The sequence below is a fragment of the Falco biarmicus genome, chromosome 6 (assembly GCF_023638135.1).
Source record: "Falco biarmicus isolate bFalBia1 chromosome 6, bFalBia1.pri, whole genome shotgun sequence".
NCBI lineage: Eukaryota > Metazoa > Chordata > Aves > Falconiformes > Falconidae > Falco > Falco biarmicus.
In genome coordinates, this window is record NC_079293.1 from 85,049,336 (window position 1) to 85,070,701 (window position 21,366).

Genomic DNA, 21,366 nt, shown 5'->3' on the forward strand with positions numbered 1-21,366 from the left:
TCTATGACCTCTTGTTATTGGCATTGAGAAACTCAAGAGCTGTGCAAGCAATGCTTCATTCAAGAGGTATTGAGTTCAAATTCCCAGAATCATTCTAGGACCTTCTCCTAGACAGACTTTTACAGTCTTTCCCCAGATTAAAACTAACATACAACATAATACTTAAAAGCTTCTTTATTTTACTCTTAGACTTAGGCTTTAAGGACACCTTAAAAATCAGTTACATAACAAAGACTGATATTGCCAAAAAGTGGAGATACAATTCCAAAAAAACCCTGTAGTGTCTTCAAATATAAAAATATATATCCAAATTATTAACTAGGAAAAGTGTACCACCATTTCTGCCTTGAGCTGGTCCTGCCAGCTTTTGGGTCATAACTCCCCACTACAGAGCTCAAGAGCTCCCATTGGAAGGAGCATCTCCAAGGTTCATGTCACAGGCATGATTCATAGCAAACGGTTTCGCTGCAGCACATGGACCAAGCCTTAAGTTTTTTGAAGGCATTCTGTAGTTTTCCCTTGAGCAGCGAGTAAAGAGCATCCAAACATCTCCTGGGAAGCATATGTCATATACACAAAGCCGTCTTCATCTCTGTAGTCCCTGTACACTTCTGCCATTGTCAAGGACATACTGGCTAGGCTTTTGTTGTTCACCAGCAGGTAGAAAGCTTGTGTAGCAGTTAGAGCCATCCTGCTTCTAATTGAAGAAGGGAGGAGAAACAAAGGATTAAGCCTTAGCAAATCTAGTAAGATTTCAACTTTAGTTTATGAAAGACATAAGGCTGAGCAGCTGCATGAACTGTGTACAAGAAATGCTGTGTAAAGTCATGATGTGGTTTAACGTTTTCATTAGCATGTATGTTTGGAAGCTGAAAGGCTTGTGCTTGGAGGAAAGGCTTACATTGTTAGACCATGAGTGCTACTGAGGCTGGGCTTTGGGCTCCCAATTAGCAGGGTGAAAGTGCTGAGTAGAAACAAAAAGCTTCTGCAGTACAGCTGTAGTAAAGGATTCCAGCATGGTCTGTTACACTTATTATAAAGTCTATCTTCAAAAGAAGAGTCCTTTTCAGAGATGTTACATATGGGGATCAGGACCCAAGTTGTCCAAGAGCCAAAAGCATCTTTTCCACAACATCTAGAGAAATCTTTTCCATACTCTAAAAAACATGCTGAAAGCACATAGCTTTCATGCTTTCTCAGAGAACATCACTAAGCACTTTGGGAGACTTTTCCCTGTAGTGTTTTTACAAAAGAAAACTTCAGAAGCACATTTCATGTCACTCACACCTAAGAGTTACTTTGAACCTGAGCAAATTCAGCAAGGCACAGTAAGAGAGCAAGGCAGTGACAGCTGTAAGCAGAACAGAAGCACAGAGCCCCAGCAGCAAGTTCATCAGGCACAAAGAAAGCAGAACAGGAGCCTAGTATATACTCACTACGGTTAGGGGAAGAGACTTTAGGGATCCAAAAAAGCATAAATCACATTTCCCCCTCCTCCCCCCAAATGCACCTGTGAAAACATCTGTTGATTTTCTTTAAAGCCTTACAAGAGAGGGAAGCCGGTGCTAACACCTTTATCCTCCTCCCCACCAGATAAGACAGATGCTCCAGCACAGCACCAGAAAGTACCTGCCGGGAGGGCAGCACCAGCCCCACTGCAACACTGCATACCTGATGATGGTTATGAACTGTGTCATGGTCAGCTCCTCGGGAACCAGAAACTTGGTTTTGTCCAGGAGAGGAAGGTATTTCTCTTTATGGTATCTCTCAACAATTACCTGGGTTTAATTAGAAAAACAGAAAACATCCAGGTCCCCCCCTTCCACTCCCACACTTTAGGGAGTCGTTCCAAACGTTTGTCAAGAGCGGCAGCAACCCCCAGAACAAAACTCAGATTTACCGGGATTTTTGTTGGGAACTTCGCCCGGATTCCTGCTACTTCTTCCAGCCGGGTGGCTGCGCGGGAGAGAGAACAAGAGTTACGCGTGCGCGCAGCCCCCCCCTACCAGCACCGCGCAGCCCACCAGCACCGCTCAGCCCCGCCGCCGCCGCGCAGCCCCTACCGAAACTCTTGCGCAGCTTGAAGGGCCTGGCCGCCGGCGCCCCGGGCATCGCTTGCATCCTCCCGCCGCCGTGCTACGGGGATGCCGCTGCTGCCCTGCGCCTCTTATGGTGCCGGCGCAGGCTCCGCCCCGGCGTGCTGCGCCGTGCCTTCAGCCGTGCCTTCAGCCGTGCCTTCAGCCGTGCCGTGCCGTGCCGAGCCGGCCCCTGCCGGCAGCAGGCAGCCCCCGGGCGCTCCGGTCTCCCCTCGCCCCTTTTCCCCTGCCCGCTCGCCGCCGCCAAGGGGAGGCGCGGTGTGCTGCTGCTGCGCCCGCCGCCCTCTATCCTAGCAGCATCCTTCTCCTGCGCTGCTCCCGCGGGTGGCGATGACCCCAGCTGCGGGATGGTTTGCGTGCAAGGCAATGTGATGCTTTCTGAGAGGTCTTTGGCTACCCTGTGGGGTGGTTGGAGGGTGCAGCTCAAGGCTGGACCGTCTCCATCTGTCTACCCTTTCCAGATGGACGGTTCAGAAGGCCAGTTACCTTCTTCCTACTTATAAACTGCTTTCAAACTACTTCTTTGGTTTTAGAAAAATAAAAAGTAAAAAATTTACATTTTTCATATCCTCAGGCTACCGGATTGCTTATTTTCTGAATGACTTGGGAGGTGAGTTTTAACCCTGTTTTTGTCTCTAAGGCACAGTTGTGATTTTCCAAGCAGACTTCAGGTCCATCTAGATGCCAAATATGATGAGACAGATTCCCTGCCTTTTGGATTGCTTGTTCACCTGCTTTTACTTTAGCTGTCAGGATGGCTTTGCGGCCAAACAAGGCTCAGCAAGGAGTCAAGTTAACTCAAGGCTGGTTGCTGTGTGTAAAAATCATCTCGTTGGGTGGCTGGAATTGATCCCCAATACTCATTTGCTTTGCTCATCCCTTTAAAATAGAGTGGGTTTCATTTTACTTGATCTGCCAGGCTAAGGGCAACTGGAAGTTGCTAAGGTTTGAGAGTTATATTTTATGAGCTATGGGTTTGGCTGCTTTTTCAAGGCAAAACCGATGGCTGTCACCTACGATCACTTTGGAAAGGATCACCTTTATTAAAGTGCGTGTGCACTATGCATCCATGTGTCAGGATTTTCAACCAGTCTTTCCAAAACAGCCTTCCCAGTGGCTGAAGTGCTGCTGAGCTGTCCTTCTCTCTTGATCTGGAAGTGACGAGCTTTAGTCACAGCACAAGCTCCCCCACGTGGCACTACGAATTTAATTGCAGAGAAGACAAGATCTTTGCTTTTGAGGGGATCAGGAGCAAGAGCTCTGAACTTGGAGAGGGGACTTGAGCCTACACTGGAATGGTTTGGATACAACCCCTTCTCAAAAGCAGACCTTTGCATCAGGGCAGGTAAGCCCAGGGGGTCTGCTTGTGAGGCAGAGGTGGGGTGACAGATTGGGGAAGCTGTAGAAGAATTATAGAGGAATGAAGCTGAGTTAATTAACATTGATAATATACAGCTGTGGGCTGACTTCAGGGGCGGTGGGTTGGCTGACGTGGATAATGTGCAGCTGTGGCTGGGTCCTGCTAAGTAGCTCTAAGGGGATGAAGAGAGACCTGGAAGAAGCAGAGGAAGGAGAGATAGTACCCTGGATGTAGAAGAGACAAGGAGAGGCCCCAGGAGACAAAGGGAGCCCGGATGAGGAGAGGCTGGCTGGAAGAGGAGCCTGGAGAAGGAAGACTCTGGATGCAGGAGAGGGAAGAAGCAGGGTGGACTGGCCTGAAGAGGAATAGAAGAATAACTTGAAGGGGAAAGAAACGGTACAGACCTAACGTCCAGCACATGAACAAAGCCTGAAGGAGCCAGAAGGATCACAGTGTGTGTCTTTGGAGTTGTGGTCAGCCTGGGGCTTCCCAAAGCTGTTCAGGAAGTGGACCAGTTCTTGCACTGGTTTCTGCCCAGTAGATCCAGTAGAAAGCTCTATGACCTGCTGGTACGTGCCACACCAGTGCTCTGCTCTCTGTGTCACCTATCGCTGCACATGAAGTACAGAAGTGTGGCTCTGTACAGACATCAGCAGCCCTGCTCCCAGAGTAAGAGGGTTTCTTTTCATAACCATAAGCTTCTACAGCAGCTGCTAGAGAGAAAAATGAAAAACCTGATAAGAGGATCAGCCAAAGAAAAAGAATTCCCAGCAGACCCAGTGATCAGCCCTAACATCTGTGAGAGCTAAGAGTGAGCACAAACCCAGGCTTCAGTTAGCATGTGCTAACTAATAATGTAAATGTGTGACATTTTCTGGAGGCAGAGAATGGGATGTCTAATGTGCTAAGCATTTGCACTTGCTCTTGCATGGAAGTACCCAGTTTCAGATCTAAATGTGGAATTTATTCCTTCTTTCCTTTCCCTTGGAAGGTTTTCTCACATAATTAATGAACTTGTAGAGCAATTTTGTGTAAAGAATGGAGTACTCGGAGAACTCTGCTGAAATAGAAATGGAAGCACCAAAGGGAATTTTTAGCCTATTTTTACCTGCTTGAATGTCCACAGACTACACTCATAGGAGTCCTGGAGTCCCGCGAGTCCCTGAACGTTAAAGCACAAGCTTGGACTTGCATATCTTATCGGGTCCAGCTTCACTGCCACATTCGTAGCCTCTTCCAAAGCCCCGGGTCTGCAGCCGTGTCACTGAATGCTGGTATATCCACTGCCTCTACACTGAGATGATCCCAGCCTCACGGATCTAATCATACAGAGTCTGGCTCAAAAGAAGTTCATGTAAAAGCAGCAAAGAAACAGCATGTCCTTCACGTCCTCCTGTTCCACCCGAAGACATTAAAAATCTTGTCTTGTAGCCTCAAGGTGGTTTAGGAAGGGAATTGTTTTCCCTGGACAGGAGGGTATAGAGTGTCCAAAAACTGAGGATTCTGTGGAGTTTTAGTTTCAGTAGGAAGGAGGGAACTCCTGTGAAAGACAGAAGTACAGTACATGAAGAGAGTCTGAAATAAGCTGGTAGGAACTTCTTGGGAAAGGACAAACAACTTGGTTTATCCCAGGAATATTGCTGAAGTCGGAATGCGTGATGCTGCCACAGGGGAGAAGGGACTCTGGTCATAACCGAGGGCTTTGCTTCCTGACTAGGTGAGGGGCTGCTTCTCTCATAGATTTTCTAGCACATGTGAGTTGTCCATTCTAAAATCTGACTGCTCTGCCTGCCAATTCATTTTAGGCTTTCAGGAGTTTTCACTGCTTACTCTGTTTCTTGCATATTTATTTTTTTTCATCCCAAATTCCTGCATTTTTTGGAAGTTGGGTAGGGAATTAGGGAGAGTGATGAAAGGGCTCTAATGTAAGGCCTTTTTCTTACTGTTCTGTTTCATTTATGGCCACGTTGCTCAGAAAAAAGTCTTTATCAGTGTTACAGAAAAGATCTGAAGAGCTAGAAAAAGTACATTTCCTCAAATTGTTCTGGTTTGGTAGTTATTTGTCATTCAAATCGTCCAGGTCTGTATGCATAAGCAAGTCGCCCCGTGTTAAGCAAAATACAAGCAGGTCAGAAAAAAACCAAGCCTGCTCTGAAGAACTTGAAATCTGAATTTCCCCGACAAGATAAAAGGAGGTAGAAGTAGTCACAGCAGCTGCAAAAAGCCAAAATGCAGAGAATGTGTGCAACATTTTGAACACAGTTTCATGAGGGAGACTATGACATGAATGACACTGGTTCCACATTTTTGGAGCACAAACGCGTTGAGTTAATCACAGGACCACCCTGCCTCTTACAGAATTAAAAAAAAAAAAAAAAAAAAAGGTAGACAAATAAACACCAATATATTATATGTGATTGTATTTAAAAACAAGAGAATCCCTATTCAGCTACCTTTACACAGCTGAATGCTGCATACTTAAAGCACATTTTCAAAGCTGTCCAGCAACTGTTGCAAGAAGAAAAATAAGTTATAAAAGGTAGAGTGCTTGAGCAGAGAGGGATAAGCGCTCCGGTGCTCCCATACCCTCATGGTTAGAAGCCCTGTCAGGTTTAAGGAGTAAGACTGACCCGGTAGCTCTGACTCCCAAGCCGGTGGAATTTAAGCCATGACAGTTACAGCGAACCGCCCCCTCACAGCTAGGGGCTGCCCCCCCAGCAGGGGCAACTCGTGCCAGCGCCCCAGAGCTGATCCCCGGCTTGGTTAATGCACAGCGCATTAAGGACCAAGGTGTCCACGCCTGCTGTGACACCCAGCACATCGGTAGGGTTGGAGCAGGGGCATTTTAAATTGCCAAAGCTTTATCTGCCAGAGAGCACGAGGCAGGGCTCCCAGCCTGAAGCTGGGCTGCAGCTTGTTGGTCTGTTCTGCCAAGCTAGCTGAACAGTGCGACGCCTCACGAAGGCAAACCCGAGGGTCAGACTTAGTCAAGAGAAAAACTCAGTAAATGTAAAAATGTGGATGGCATTAGGAGTGATTCACGTTCCAGTGGAAGAGATTTGCTCCACTTGTTACATGGTGAAAAGCACTCCAGTATGCCATAAACTGAGCTCAGCTTTTCTTCACGTCGGTATGCAGGTGCTACTGAGTATAATTCCAGTGCAGCAAAACTTGGATGACAAGCAGGGCTTTGCTCTGGTTATAGATTCCATCCAGCACTTAATAAGCCTGAACACAAGTGGATATGTGAGGAAGAGAGGCTGAAAGATTAAGTGCAGAAGGCACAAAACAGTTATGTGTAGACTAACAATTTAAATATGAATGATACAGTGCTAGAGGGACTGAGATTTATTTATTTAAGCAGCCAAACTGAATAGGAAGTGAAACTGCAGGATGATGTTCTGGGGAAAAAATGTGACTTGGCAAAATGAAGGTTTATTTGTCACACTGAGAAAGCCCATGAAGTTCTGCACTATTATGCACAGTTATCTTGAATATGTGCTTTCATGAGGGTTGTCTATAAGTGAAAATAAAATAGGCAAGTCAAAGGGTTTGAAAATCCCTCAAGCAGTCAGACTCAGCCAGCCAATTTAATGGCTTTTAAAAAAGCCATCCTGGATATTTGCACGCTCCCTGAACATGCCTAGTTACAGACAGGGAATCCTTTGCATCCTCCTTCCCTTCTGCGTCTCTGAACCTGTCTGTTCGCCCTCCAGTGACGCAGATACAAACCCACACTCATGGTTGAGCCTGAAGTAGTTGTGTGCCAGTAACTAGCTTTCTGAATTTGTAAGTCTTTATACCAACAAGCTAGCTGCAGTATTCTTACGTTTTAGGGGACGCTTCGTCCTGTATCTCAGACTCATGGTCCAAACTCATCTGCTAATAGGACTCAGATCACAAACTAAGCCTCTCTCAAAATGCTGAGATAAGTTTAAAAGTTACCAGTGGTATTTCTGGGTTGACTGGCTAGTGTTTATTTGTACTTTTGGTTCTTTTTCTTTGTCTCCTGATTTTTTAACTCTTATCTTCAACGTAGATCATACCTCTGATAGCTTTTTGGTGTAGCCACAAGGATTAGAAATGAGTTCTGTTGCTTTTACATGAGAGATTATGTGGCTGTTTTGTACCAGAGCTTGGGATTCTGAGCTTAAAATATCTCTTCCGCAAAAGGAACAGACTCCTTTGATCTCTCTTTCTTACCTTTAACTGTCCTGCTGGTGTTCAGCTCATTATGATGGAGTAGTTTCTTTATGCTAGTTTTTGGTTTCAAGTGCACTAATTTGCTTTTCTTGAGTGCTTTATCTTCCATTTAAAGATTTTAAGACCTCTCCCAAAGTTAATTCATTAAATTTTCAACCATATTGAGAGCACTGCGTAGGCTGAGCTATAGTGAGGTAGCCTCCGCAGTTTTGAAGTTGTTCCACATGGTTCTTTTTTAGCATTTTAAATTTGAGAATAATTTGATACCTGGATTCCCAGTAATTTTCTGCAAGTGTTACTCAACTTGGAGATCCTAACTAGATGTGAAAAAAAAATAATAAAAAAATCAGTGCCTCTTTTTAAGGAAAGCTGGCATAAGCTGGCAATCTGTTGGTCAAGGACCCTGCAAGTGCATCTTTGATTTTCTATTTGCTGCTATACCAGCAGTTTGCCAGCTTTCTGTCCCGCAGGGGCTGAGCTCAAAGTCTAGAAAGATGCTAAAAAGGGGAAAAAAATATTTGGATGCTCCTTTCCCATCATCTGCTCTCTTGTTATTGTTGCTAGGATGCAATGTATTATGTTTTTTATCTACAGATGAAACAGAATTGATGATGTTCTTGCTATGCAGTTTCCTTGGTCACTTTTTTGAGAAACTGAAGAAAAGTTCCTCTGCATGGACAAGAAAGTTTTTTCAAGAGGTATAGTGCTTCAGGTAATGAATTTCCCTTTGTAAAATATCGTAGCTATCCATAGTCACGGCTGCTTTACAGCTAGCAATAACTGAATAACACTGCTCAGAGCTTCTCTAGAACAAGGTCCTTCTGTGGGATTGGGCCTGGTTAATGATGGTTAATGAGCGCTGTCGCTGAATCGTCAGCATTTTTAGGAGAGTGCGCATGTTTGCTCATTATAAGGGACTGCTGGTACTTCACATGCGTAACAGCAACAGTTAATGCAAAGGCAGGATAACAAGGGAAAAGCTCCAAATTTAACTCTGATTAGAATTTACTGAGCATCTGTTTGAATAAATCTCTTTTTGACGTCTGTTATGGGCTGGAATTCTGGGAACACAATTTTCCTCTTCTGTTAATGTGTCTGCTGTTTGACTTGGTAGCACATTTGCATTCTATCTTGCTGGTTTTAGTGTAGTGCTCCTGCTATGAGTACAGATCTCAGTGCTTGTGCCTTGGTGAGAGGCAACAGCATCCCGTGCTCTGCAAAAATTGGTTTAAAAGTTACATTTTGTCCATATATGATGATAAACTTGTTCAAAGAGGTTTTCCTTTTATATAGCATTTTAAAGCATTTTTTTCAGTATGGCTGAGCTGTTTTCAGATAGGGTGTCAGTGGCTTTATGTCCAGCCTGTTCCTGCCCTCCCTGTTGAGTCTGCCAAGAATGTGTCAGATGGTGCCAAAAGTAACTATTGGGTTTTGGTTTGTAGATGCTGGAAACTGGTTTCTATTTTAACCTTCAAAAAGGGTGTTATAACTGACAGAGAGCAGAGGATTTTAAAAATAGGTTTAGCATGTCCTTATGAAGCTGGCAGCTTTGTTGTCATCTTGCTGGAATGCCTGACAGAAGGGTCAAGAGACTGGAGCTCCTTTGGGGTCGAAAGTATGCCTCACCAGGAGAGCAATGCACAGAGTTTCCAGGAGCGGCTGGGACCCTTGGATACCTCCCTTTCCAGGTGCAGGTTAAAGAGACCTGAGCCCTACTGGGAAGTTGTCCTGCACTTAATGAAAAGCTTCAGGTGCTCACATTAGGTACTCAGAAACTGTGGTCTCGGGACTTGAAGTCCTTCTAGATGCTTGCAGCAGAAATGTCGAAGACTTAAGAGAGGTCCAAAATGATAGAAAAAAATGTGTAAGTATAAGGGAAAGATAAAGTTCCTGCTCTACAAATTCAAGACTTACTTTGTCTTAGAAATCCTTTTTTAGGGATTTTTGTAAGATGTTAGGAAAAATACCAAAATTAGTGGATGTAAGAGGGATGCTGCTCAGCTATTTTAGAACAGGGCTGCCTAGATAACTATTCCTAATGCCTCTACTGAATAGTGTGATCTTAAACAAGTCCTGGAACCATGGCCAAGCCCCTGAGCCATATCATATACTTAGCTGTGTAACAAATGTGTGGTGGAGCTCAGTGATTACTCGTGTGCCTGAACAAAATCATGTAGAAACGCTAACAATTTATTGAATACAAAAATGCTGCTATGTCCTTTGGACTGATAGGAGATTGCTGCAAGTCATAGCCTGGACGTCTACATTAGCAGATGCTCAAAATAATCCACTTCAGAAATCTAAGTGGAGATGACTGAGTCCAGAGTCCAGCCTTCTCAGGTTCTGTATGTGGTCAATGGAGAGAGAAACTCTTTCAGAGGGTCCGTTCAGTGTCAGTGCTCTGAGCTGTCTTCTGCGTGAGTCCTTCCCTTTGTGTTGGCCATGCTGAGTGCTTGATTTGCGTACCTGAAGTAGGCACTGTGAATACTCTCCAAGGAGCTCAGCCACATAGGAACAGGCTTGAGTTCTGCCCCAGTTCTCTTGCAGCCAGATTTCCTCTGCCCAAAACCACATACGTTTGCTCAGTTCCTTAGTGCTGTCAAGTAAAATTGTCACAATAGGTCATACCAATGTAATCCAGCCTATCTTGCATCTTTAACCTGAGTTTGGATTAAAACTGTTATACAGAATGTGCTTGTATAGCTTAGTCAGCAGTACAAGGCTATTTTTATTTTTTTTTTCTCTATGGGAAATGGACTTATAATGAAGCACTGAGGAACAGTATGCGTAAGATACAGGTGGGATGGGAGAGAGTTAACAGGGGTCAGAGTGGTGAACCCGAAAGTGCAAAACACTGGCTTGTTGCACAATCCATAGGCTTTAGTGTGACTAATATGTGTGCAGTAGACAAGCCCATTCTTCCCGGCCTTTGCAGTACTGTGGTTGCGGTGAGCAATGTTTACAACAGGATGAATCGCTCTTAAACCACAAATGGAGTATGCAGGAGGGGGCTTTTGACTGTGTTGACAATGCAAAGCTCGTGCCACTGTCTTGCCTTTTGTCTTCTTGAGCAGACCTAGCTGCTTTGGAAGGCAGAAGGCTTTCATTACCTATTTGCTTTCAGGTTCTCTATCCTCTTTCAAACAGTGACTTGAAAAGCAGTGCTATGCTAGTTTCACAGTATAGCAGGCAAAAGCTGAAGGCACAAATAGATCTACAACTGTGATTGTTGGTGACTGTGGCCATACAGCTGTTGCCAGCAACAGAGACTGGCCTTTGCCCAGACACCCCTGTCTTTGTAAGGGGAGACTCTCGGCAGAATAAGAATCCTGCATAGGAAATACTATCAAGAGGATTTTTTCCATGTTTTAAATGAAAGATTAAGTGCAGCAGATCTGAGACCTGGTGAAAGTCCCAGCCTATATAAACGCACAGGTAAATGGGATAGATGGCAATTGGGGAGTATCGAATGGCTCCTCTTGGTAACCTCAGGGAGCCCATACTTAAGGATCAAATGACTCACAGAACTTGTATCTGGACTGTTCAGCACTAGGTTCCTGATATGGATCTTCCTTATTGTCAATATTTCATATCAATTTGTCTGTAATGAAGACTATTGGCACAAATGCATAGGATAGTGCCACCTTAGTTCTGCTGTGCAGTTTCCCCCAAGCAGCATTATTTTTGATAGAGAGGGCCAGCACCAGCTGTAATTTTTTTCTCTAGCTTTTAAAAGTATCTCTCAAACATAAGGTTGGACCACACTTAGAAAACAGTGATCCTTCGCAGGGGACAACCTTATCCTAAATTTCAAGAGGGGACCACTGGACTAGCCCACTAGTGGTTGCAGGCAGGCATGAAGCCTTCTGGCAAATGTAAATCCTCTCCCCTCATATGCACACTTGGCTGCTTACAGGAGTATGATGGATGTTTTATGCTGCTACCTAAAAGACTTGGCATCTCTTGGGCTCAGTAGCCAGAGGCGTTCATCTTTAAAATTGGCTCTGCTTATAGGCTGTGATTTTCCCTTCAAATCAAACAGCTTCAAGGCTGTGATCTGACTGTAGAAGGACACACTGAACTTTTAGAAAGAAAATGCAAGAGTTGTTCTCCTTATTCTGTTTCAATATATCCTTAAATATTTCATCAAGTGCATTTCTATGTTATAGTATTCTCTCCTGCAAATAGCTTTACCTTTTCCTTTAGTTCTTCATGTGCTGGCTTACTTACCTTTATTTGTGTGGGCAGTATCGTGCTACGCTGAATTATGTTGAATACTATATTCCTGAAATTCTGAATTCTAATACTGAAGTGTATTTACAAATATCATTAAGAGCTTACTGGGAAATCAAGCTAGCTTTGTAACAGCTGAGGCATTCATTTGCATCATCTTTTTACTGTGGACAATCAAAACAATTTAGTCAGACTCACTCTTGACAATCATCCCTGTCCCTTATGTAGCATTAGCTCCATGCAATTGCTAAGTGCAAAAGCTGAAAAGAAATGTTTTATTAACATAAGAACTCTTCTTGTCTTTGAAATCTCTGTATCCTCAGTGAACTGAGTCAAAAAATGGTGTTGTATTTTCTTTATTGTAAGATGAGATGCTGTAATCATATCAGACACTGCAGCTCTTTGTGTGTATAGTAGTTTATATAAACATATATTAATACATACAATTATAGTATCTACTTATACACAGAGACATGTATATATGTATGTTATTTCTTCTTTTTCACTGAAGGTTTGTAGTCAGATATACACAGTGGATTAAATCAGTTGCTATGGATGTAAATGATACTAAATGATTAAACAGCCCAGCTGTCTGTGGTCAAATGTAGCATCTCACCAAACGCTTCTCCAAAATAAAACTTCTTCCAAGGAATCATTTATAATTTAGACCTGTAAAAAGGCTTCCTGGATAGCATTTGTTTCCCTTGTGTAACGTGGTTTGAAATCTGCTTTCTGACCTAACTTTCTGCAGTTGTCTCTGCAATGGGCTTGGTGAAGGATGGTGGCAAACCGCCTAAAGATGACTGGATATTTTGCCTCTCGAACATATGTCCCCAGAGCGGTGAGTTAGCATCTAGCACCATGTTAATGTCACAAAGTAAACGAAATGGGGCGAGAGAGTCACTAACTAAAATTACTTGAGCTGGATTCACAGAAGAAGAGCTAGGGAGCCAACTGCCCAGTCTGGATCCTCTTCTTCCATAAAGCCTTAAGTCTCTTCTCAGGAGAGATCTTGATCAAGCAGAACTACCTTTGAGGGCATTTTTTTCCTGAACAGGAGCAGAATCAAAACGTGTAGAAAGCTGCGATGAAAACAGACATGTGTTGAGAAAATCAAAATGTCAGGGTGGGTCACCGTGATGTAGATCGTCAGCGTGGTGGTGGGACACTTGGTCCAGGGTATAGATGGTGCCGGAGCAAGCCTCTGCCCAGAGGAACAAAAGCAGAATGTTTCACCCTTTATTGTTTTCAGTGTCACTTTTTCAGTGCCTCGGTGTCCTTTGCAGAGTTAAGTCCCATCATCAGGATACGAGTACATGAAACCTCCTCTCCTCTCCCATGCCAACACAGCCTCCAATGCAGTGCAGTTTGGTAAATGCTGGTGAAAATACTCTTACCATTAAACCCCACGAGCTGGGCATTTTGCCATTTTTGTGTGGCTCTTTTTTGTTTATTTTTAATTTTCCCAGAACTGAAAGTACAGGTAACTAACCTGGGCCAGTCCCAGGCAGCCTGCTGGCTGTGAGCTGGCTTTACTGTTCTGGCACTATGCAGTGATAGTTACAAAATCACACTTTTTCTACCAGTGGAGAATTACTCTAAGAAAGGTTTGCTTGTGTAAATGCTCCACTCTGAGACTCTGGGTTAATTTCCTAGATGTGTTGCAGCCTTTCTGGGTGCCTTTGGAGCCTCTTTCTCTTCTGGTGGGATTTTTAACCTGTCCACAGGAGAGAGGTGCCAAATGCTTCATTTGCACTTTGGGCAGTGTTTAGCACAATACTACTTTGTTCTCATTTGGAATATGCTTGATATCTTGAAATACTATTGCTTATAATGCTTAGAATTGGGGAAATCCTATGAATATTCTCTACGGAAAACTGATTTTGAGAAGGCTATCTCTCCATTAAAAACCAGAATTGCACACGGTGACTTGTGCATGTACCTTTTGCATTATGGACTAGGTATTTTGCTTTGAATAATGAATAAATCAAGGAGACTGATATCTGTTCAGACACCTAGCAAAAGAGTAAAGAGCAAAACTCATCAAGTTAAGGGTTTACTTTGCATTGCGTTTTGTGTTTCAGCCCAATGTTTAATTTACATCCCTGGTGGTCAGAACGTCTTCCACTGTGATACCAGAGCTGCGTAAATCACGCACATCAGTGATGCTCCTGGCTGACCTACATGCCGTTCAGTGCTGATGGCAGGTCCGTTCCTCTCTCTTTCCTCTCCCCCAACTGTGCTGCTGTGGTAGCAGTAGCCTTCATGCAGCAAGGCCTGAACCTCAGCCCAGCCTCCCTATTCTCTTTCTGGTTGTGGCCAGTTAAATGGCCATACGTAGCTAGTATAAATGCACTGTATTTAAATTATGCATCCATTACTGACCAAAGTCAAGAAGAGACTATGGGGCTAAACGATACTTGTTCATCCTCTGTCGTTTGAGGTGCGATAATTTCCCAAGCTGGGAATAATGTTTGATACCCTTAGATGTACTTCCATTAAACTGTCCAACAGCCTTTTGAATTTGTGCTGCTATATACTTAAGTATCTACAACAAGATGCTAACAATGTTTCCTACAATTTAGCTACACGTGGTGTGAGAAACCACCTCTATGTCATTATTCTGAACCTTCTGGCTGTTAGTAGTTTCAGGCAACGATCCTCCATTCCGGTACCGTGGGAAAGGACAACCATCCTCTCTTCACCCAGTCTGACATACCACTCATCTTTATAAATGCCTCTGCAGTGTGAAAAAAACCCCACTAATCTTATCTTTTCTACTTTGGATGATCAAATTAAGCAACAGAAAGTGGCCTGCCTCTTCACAGCATGCCCTGCTGTTCTGCAGCTCCCAGATACAACTGTTGATTTAGGTAAGGGTATTGCCTCTGTTTTCTAAATCTGAGTGCCCAAGTGAAAAGATTTTTGTGCACTCTTTGATTAGCCTTTCAGGGTTATTTAAAAAAAAATGGGGGTGGTATTGAGGTTTCCATAACATTAGCAGCGCTGACTCAGACACCCAAGGAGCACATCTGCAGAGGGAGATGGTGTAGTTTTTCGTAATTCTGTTTTCTCACCATAACCACACCGTGAAGAGAATGTAAACTCCAAAAGCTTCAGTCACCCTCTGGCTTGGTGCAGAAAGTCTTGCCCTGTCAAACTTCCAGGGGACGTTGGTTTGTTTGCCTCATAGGCAGAAGACATTTTAGAAGCTGGAAGTTTATTCTCTGTGATCACTGCACCTCCAGAAAGATATGAACAAAATGCAAAAGTGCTCCAGACTGATCTGGGTTCCAAACATGCAGTGAGTAATATTTTTTTCTATCAGCTGACAGTAGAAAGTAGGGCCGTAGAAGGTCTGCCTAGCAGAAGGTTATATGAAGGTCTTTAAGAGACATAGCGCAAAATGATTTTTGCCCAGTACGGCATGTCAGATCCAAGTTGAAACAGCACAGGATGAATGTGCTGCAGCCTAAGGTTCAGGCATGGTTTATTTAGGATAATTACCCAGCAGGGTAGTTGTCCCTTTCCAGAGAACACTGGAAAGTCCAAAAGCACTAGAAGTATCATCTTGCAATATTTCTGAGTCCCTCGATCAAGATAACAAATGCCTTTGATTTTCCCTGGCTTCATTTCTGTGTTGGGAGAAGTCAGCAATGTGCAGGACGTTATTCTGATACTAAAGGGTAATGTTCTTACCACAGAGCACATGGACTGCTAATTAAACAAAAAAAAATCGTTTACATCTCAAAAAATAATATAGCTGAATTATATTCAAATAGATAATTTTAAATTATATACATTTTAATAGAACAGCTGAAACCTGTTAGAGAATTATATATTTTGGTAATTGTTTTAATGAGGGGAGGGGATATTATTTGTATTTTCTTCTTGTTTGCATCAGCTGAGTGCGAGAGAGCCCACTTGTTCGTACGCACACCGTACAGAAGGAGCATCTTGCCACAGTTTCCAGCCTGAGCAGTGGAGAAGATGCTTGTGTTTGTGAAGGGGCAAAAGAAACAGTACGATGTCTATGTGCAGTACGAGGGGCAGTGGTTCTGGAGTGCATCCCCCTGAAGCTCAGCCACCCTCTCTAGACGTCACGCTGGAAGGGAGACCAGGAAAAGGTTCCCGATACTCAGGCACGTTGTGGGAGTTCCTGTGAGTTGAACCTTCCGTTCCCGTTGCTGTCAGTGCTACTGCAACTGCAGGACACGGGTCCTGTACCCACCGTCCTTCTCCTTCATGTTGTGAGAACCGACGCCTTAGGCAGAGCTTCCAGATGAAGAGATTATCTTTAAGATTCTCGCTCACAACAAGTTTTATTTGATAGATTCCCCATCTTAGAGACTAAAATTTCTTGCACTCAGTGAACTTTCGCTAAATGTCTAGAGTCCTGAGGCAACCCCCTCTCCCTCTCCACAGCTGCCTGCCAGCCCCTGGGAGACTGGCCAGGGATTCAGGGAGTCTGGGAAGCCCCAGCCTTCAGTGACACCGATACCTGCCTTTGCTGTTGGTATTAGGATGGAGGCTGAGCTGTTCCAGTGTCTGAGCAGCTTCCTGCTGACTGGACGACCGGGAAGAAAAAAAGATTTTATCTGATTCAAACTGAAACCAAATTCTGAAAAAGATGAAGTTTCACTTTAGCAGGAAACCCCCTTTCCTGGCTGTCCTCCGCTCTAACGGGAACCTTGGATCCTCTCCTCTGAACTCAGGATGTTTGTGCTTCTTGACTTTGGTAGTTTCAGTACACAAAAGAGTTTGACTATAGTGATTGATGTTAATGGGAAGTGCAGAAGGGAATTATCTGCATTAAATTACTAATGTGTCTCCTAACACTGTTTTTCTCTAAATCGCTGGGAAAGTCAGACTAGATTTTAACAGATGGTGTTATATAGTTCCAGAAACAAATAGTCTGACTACTGTGGTTGGAAGGGAATTTATTCTGTCAAAAGCCTAGATAGATTTTTAAGTCCACAAAATACATATATGGCAATTTTACAGATTTATACAGTGTGTAGGCTAGAAGCAAAGATTAGGTCTTTCACTCTCACATCACATGTAACACAGGCAATAAACGTTCACCTGGTTTCTCCTGTCTTAAGCCTCTTCTTACATGACAGCAGATTCTACCACATTACCAGGTAGCTCTTCAGGTCTGTCTTCTCCCTCACCAAACTTTCAGGTGGTCTTGTTTATTATACACCGTGTGTATTTTAAATGTCACCGTAGAGAATGCAGTATAATATTAGCTAGTGCAAGTTTCAAGGAAACAATTCACTCATTCTTCCCAGCACTGCTAATGAGGGTATTAAAGGAGTTTATCTTCCACCTCCAAACTTCAGACTGGCTGTCAGCTGTTTTACTGTGCTTAGTTGGGTTTGAGAAAGTAATTCAGTTAAATTTTTGTAACTGTAGCTTACAAGTCCGTTCTGTTGTGCCTATTAAATGAGTGATGAAGGGGTGTCTGTAGTATACTTTCCCATTAACATTTAACGCACCTAAATTTGAGAACAAAATTGGGAAGTTGGTATGAATAAAATTTGTTATGTAGCTTTTAACTGCCTGGATGCTACTAATTCTCATTCACTTGGACTTTTGTGCCCTAAGTCCTAGGATCTTTGCACAGGAAAATCGAGAGGAGAGTTGTCCCCCCAGTGCCCTCCCTGCACCACGCAGAAGGCTCCAGACAGGGTTTTATCCAGGGACGCTTCTTAAGCCCGCTGTCTACTGTGGCCCATGCCCATGGCTCCCTGTGCCAGCACTCCAGCTCAGGTAAGCATTCTGCATTTTCATACCTGTCTTCGGGGTGGGATCTGAGAGGGATGAGTGAGCCTTCTGGTAGAATTTGGATTCTTCATGCCACCAGTCTGACTGCAAGGTGTCACAAATCTTCAAAGGGAACAGCCTTTGAGCTATGAGTTGCAGAAGAAATCTTCCTCAGAACATCTCATTGCATCATAAACTGTCCTCCCAGTCCCCCTTTAATGCGCATAAACCAATGATCAAAGTTGTGGTCTAAAGGTGCTCTTTGGCTTCAAAATGCTCAGCAGGTCAGAGGGCAGACCTTGGCTCTCCTTGACACCACATCAGCAATTCTTAGAGCAAGATCCTGAAAAATGATGATGGTAGCTCCTGTGGGAGAGGACAGAGGACATAGGACAAAGTCCCATAGGACAAAGTTCAGCTTGCTGGCTATATTAGATCCTCCCCATTCCTAGCATATTTCTATTCCACAGTTCATGATTTGTAAAGTTTTTGATGGGTCCCTGAGATCCTATCCCTGTGTATGTTCTCACAAAGTATCAGCCATCTTGTGCTCATCAAGTAATAAAATTGTGTTGTCTCAACACTTCAGCTCGCTGGCAGACGGTTCAGCTGGAGGCATTCCTGCCATTCAAACTCAAAGCCTTTAACTGAACCTACAAACCCCCTTGTGTGTGTCTGTCTTTTCTATGGGGTAGCAAACCATTGGTGTGCTGAGGTGTTGATGGCCTATCAGGAAAGTGGAAGGGCACCAGTCACCCTGAACTGTTTTTAGTCTTCCCACAGGTGATAGTCATGTAGAGAACTTGGACTTTAAGTGCTTCGCACCTGGAGAACAAAGATATTCTCTGGGACAGAAAAGGTCTAGCTGCGAGCACTACCTGGTGAAGAGGTCATGGGCTGTGGGGTGCTGACTGCCCATCATGAGGCAGGAATTTGGCAGACCTCACCCAACGGTTTCAGCCAGAGATGAGAAGAGGTGTGTGGGTAGTGGTACAGAAGCTCTCATCTCACTTGAGAGAGGTAGGCATCTTTCAGTCTTCCATGGCCAAATCAGTCTTTTCCTAACCCCTGTCAAACTTCCCACCCCCAATGGGGACGCTGTCAGCTTCCAAGGAAAGGACTGAAGAGCCCACCTACTGAGCTGCTCCTCACCTTGGGCATCCTCCCAGGCACGGCCAAGATTTCATGGGTTTCCTGAAGCAGGTCATCAGCATGGGCTCACAGCAGTACATATGAAGGCCAAAAAGGGCCCTGAGCTGAAGCCCAGAGAAGAGATTCAGAATAACCATGCTTGTTTAAAGGACAATAGGCTGAATGACGCACATGGAGACCGAGTGGAGCAGACAAGCACTAAGGCTGCAGGAGGGCATCCCTCAACCCACCTTCTAAAGCAGGGAAAGATGACACAGAGGAATGTTGGAAACATGTTCCCCTTTAGTGAAGCCCTTGCGTTCACCCAGTGGAAAAGGCGTTGCTGTTTAAGCACATTCTCCTTCAGCCCACTTCTGGATCTGAATGCACAGCATGTTTGAACACCCATCTGTGAGGAGATGTAGCATCTCAGACACAGTTACCATCCCAGCCACTTGTATGGGGGTAAAGGGCAGTTTTCACAGTGCAAACAGACATGAAAATGCCAAGAACGGCTATTTCTGTTTTGAAAGAAGATATTAACATCCTCAAGTCTGAGGCTACGGCTGCAGGAGCCATGGACATCAAGCATCCTTCTGGTGAAGCTTATTAAGATCAATGATGATAATAAAATCAATAATGATAAATCAACCATGTGCTAAAACAAGCAATGGCAGTGGAGAGGTTGTAGTTGTCATAGTTGCCCAGAGATGGGCACTGAGCACATGGAGAAACATTGCTGACCCCACTGCAGTTTGGGTAGCCATAGAACTCAAAGGCTTGGGTGCCTTCGTGAATGGCTCCCAAGTGCTGTTTGGATGAAAAAAGTTTGGAGAATAGCCATGGAGACCTAAAATACTGCTCCACTTACGAGAGACTTGACCACCCCAAACCGATTAGTAACCATCTGGGGTTCACGTGGCACCTCCAGGTGAGAGCCACTGCCTGACTGCAGTAATGGCAAAGTCCTGATGACAGCTCATGGCAGAAGGCAGTAATGCTGTCCCTGCGCATCGGAAAAATTGGCATCCAACTCTGTTCATGACAGATCCTGGTGGCAATGCAGTGGTTCAAATCCAAACTCATGTCCTGCAGCCAAGGCCACCCATTGCCCTTGGGCAAAGTAGGCACAGTGGGAAGGATACCAGGCACATACAGACGAAGAGTTCCTGCACTGTGATGGAGGAGAGGCAGCCTGCAGGGTACTGAGATGCTGGGGCACAGAACAACCACATGTGAGCAAGTTAGCACCAAGAGGTGGTGAACATCAGCTCTAGTAGTTGGCTGGCTAATCAGAGGTAACTGTTTATGTGGAAGAACTTACTTAATGTCTCATTTTGAATCACCGGTAACTCCCCAAATATGGAGGTCTCAGGAGTGATTCAGACGCTTTTTGACTTGGGAATATTTGTGACTGGAGTCATAAACACAGGCAAGTAAATGAAAGCAGATACATGAGACGTTACCACGGCACATTACGAATTTTTGATTTAACGACATTTTGATTTAAGAAATCCACAGAGTTAATCTTGATTTTACGCAGTGTAAATGCTTCATTTATTATGTACTTGACTGGAAACTTAAGCTGTCAATGTAAAAATTCTAGAAAGCTTCCTTTCACTTTTGTTCCTCCTACTCTTGTAATTATTTTATTATAAATCCTTCCACTGATGCATACACCATCTTATCTGGAAGCTTAATGGCAGAGACAGCATAGTGGAAAACATTCTAACTAGAGGCTTCTGAGAAGCAGAAGAGAGTAGCAGGAGCATGAGTGCTGGTCTTTGTTTACTGGAAGCAAATAAAACCCTGGTGAAGGTGCCCCTGCCACTGCTCTGCCACTCCTGGAAGCAAACAGAATAGTTGTTGGTGGAGTGCACAATTCCTTTGAAAATGTAAAAGGCCAAATACTGAGCACAGTACATAAGATGTCAGTGATTCACCTTCCTCTGTCATGTACGTGATTTTTTTTTTTTTCCATACAACTTCGCCCCCTATTACTCATCAGGCTTTGAACTCTCTTGTTTTCCCAAGCTGGCAAGCTCCTAGCATTTCTCTGGCTGCAAATTATATCAGAATTGTGGTGTCAGGATAATCAGCACATTATTTCAAACCTCTCGAACAGAACAAAAGTATTTCTCAGTCTTAAAACACTTCTTTTTTGCAATTATTTTTTCTGCCAGCATTTTCGACTTTGTCACCATGTGAATGAAAATGAAGGACTCTTGCCCCCAGGATGCCTGTTAGGCTCCCAGCAAAGGTATGTGACTACATCTGCCGTTAGCTCCTGTGTATTTTGGCAATGGGACTGAGCATAAGCCTTTTGATGAAACACACTACCACCCACTAAAATTAGTAATGTACTGGATACCAAAATCAGGTAAACAATTTAGGTACTGGTTTTGTGTTACAGTATGATTTCTGGGTCATCATTTGTTTGTGCCATTCATGGTATGTTGTAGTTCTCACTCCCCTATCTCGACTATCCGCAGTCTTCCAATATCTGTCATTCTCTTTCTCTCTGGAAATAACCTACTCACCATGTTTCTCTTGCACCAGCAACCCCTTTGCTCT

General features: G+C 44.0%; 1 protein-coding gene and 1 long non-coding RNA gene across 2 annotated transcripts in view; one reads left to right on the forward strand and one right to left on the reverse strand.

The window, feature by feature from the left end:
• The window catches only part of LOC130151569 (uncharacterized), an 86,440-nt gene that overhangs the window by 32,156 nt on the left and 32,918 nt on the right, over window positions 1-21,366 (forward strand). The window contains exons 3-8 of the long non-coding RNA XR_008822617.1: window positions 8,254-8,371; window positions 12,644-12,733; window positions 13,977-14,099; window positions 14,693-14,765; window positions 15,797-17,667; window positions 20,976-21,052. This is a non-coding gene — a long non-coding RNA (uncharacterized LOC130151569). The remainder of the gene's footprint in view (window positions 1-8,253; window positions 8,372-12,643; window positions 12,734-13,976; window positions 14,100-14,692; window positions 14,766-15,796; window positions 17,668-20,975; window positions 21,053-21,366) is intronic.
• Window positions 160-2,189, reverse strand: MAP1LC3C (microtubule associated protein 1 light chain 3 gamma). Its single transcript, XM_056344012.1, has 4 exons — window positions 2,064-2,189; window positions 1,901-1,956; window positions 1,672-1,778; window positions 160-697 (listed from the first exon to the last, which is right to left on the reverse strand). Exons 1-4 carry the CDS (start codon window positions 2,119-2,121, stop codon window positions 487-489), a joined length of 432 nt encoding a protein of 143 aa, XP_056199987.1. The 5' UTR covers window positions 2,122-2,189; the 3' UTR covers window positions 160-486.

What these genes read in the sequence shown, in the direction of transcription:
- MAP1LC3C (XM_056344012.1), bottom strand. Translation starts at nt 2,121, where the DNA reads ATGCAAGCGATGCCCGGGGCGCCGGCGGCCAGGCCCTTCAAGCTGCGC. An exon ending in CAAGCTGCGCAAGAGTTTCG is followed by an intron (nt 1,957 to 2,063) that starts GTAGGGGCTGCG and finishes TCTCCCGCGCAG; the next exon opens with CCACCCGGCTGGAAGAAGTA. An exon ending in CAGTTCATAACCATCATCAG is followed by an intron (nt 698 to 1,671) that starts GTATGCAGTGTT and finishes TTCTTCAATTAG; the next exon opens with AAGCAGGATGGCTCTAACTG.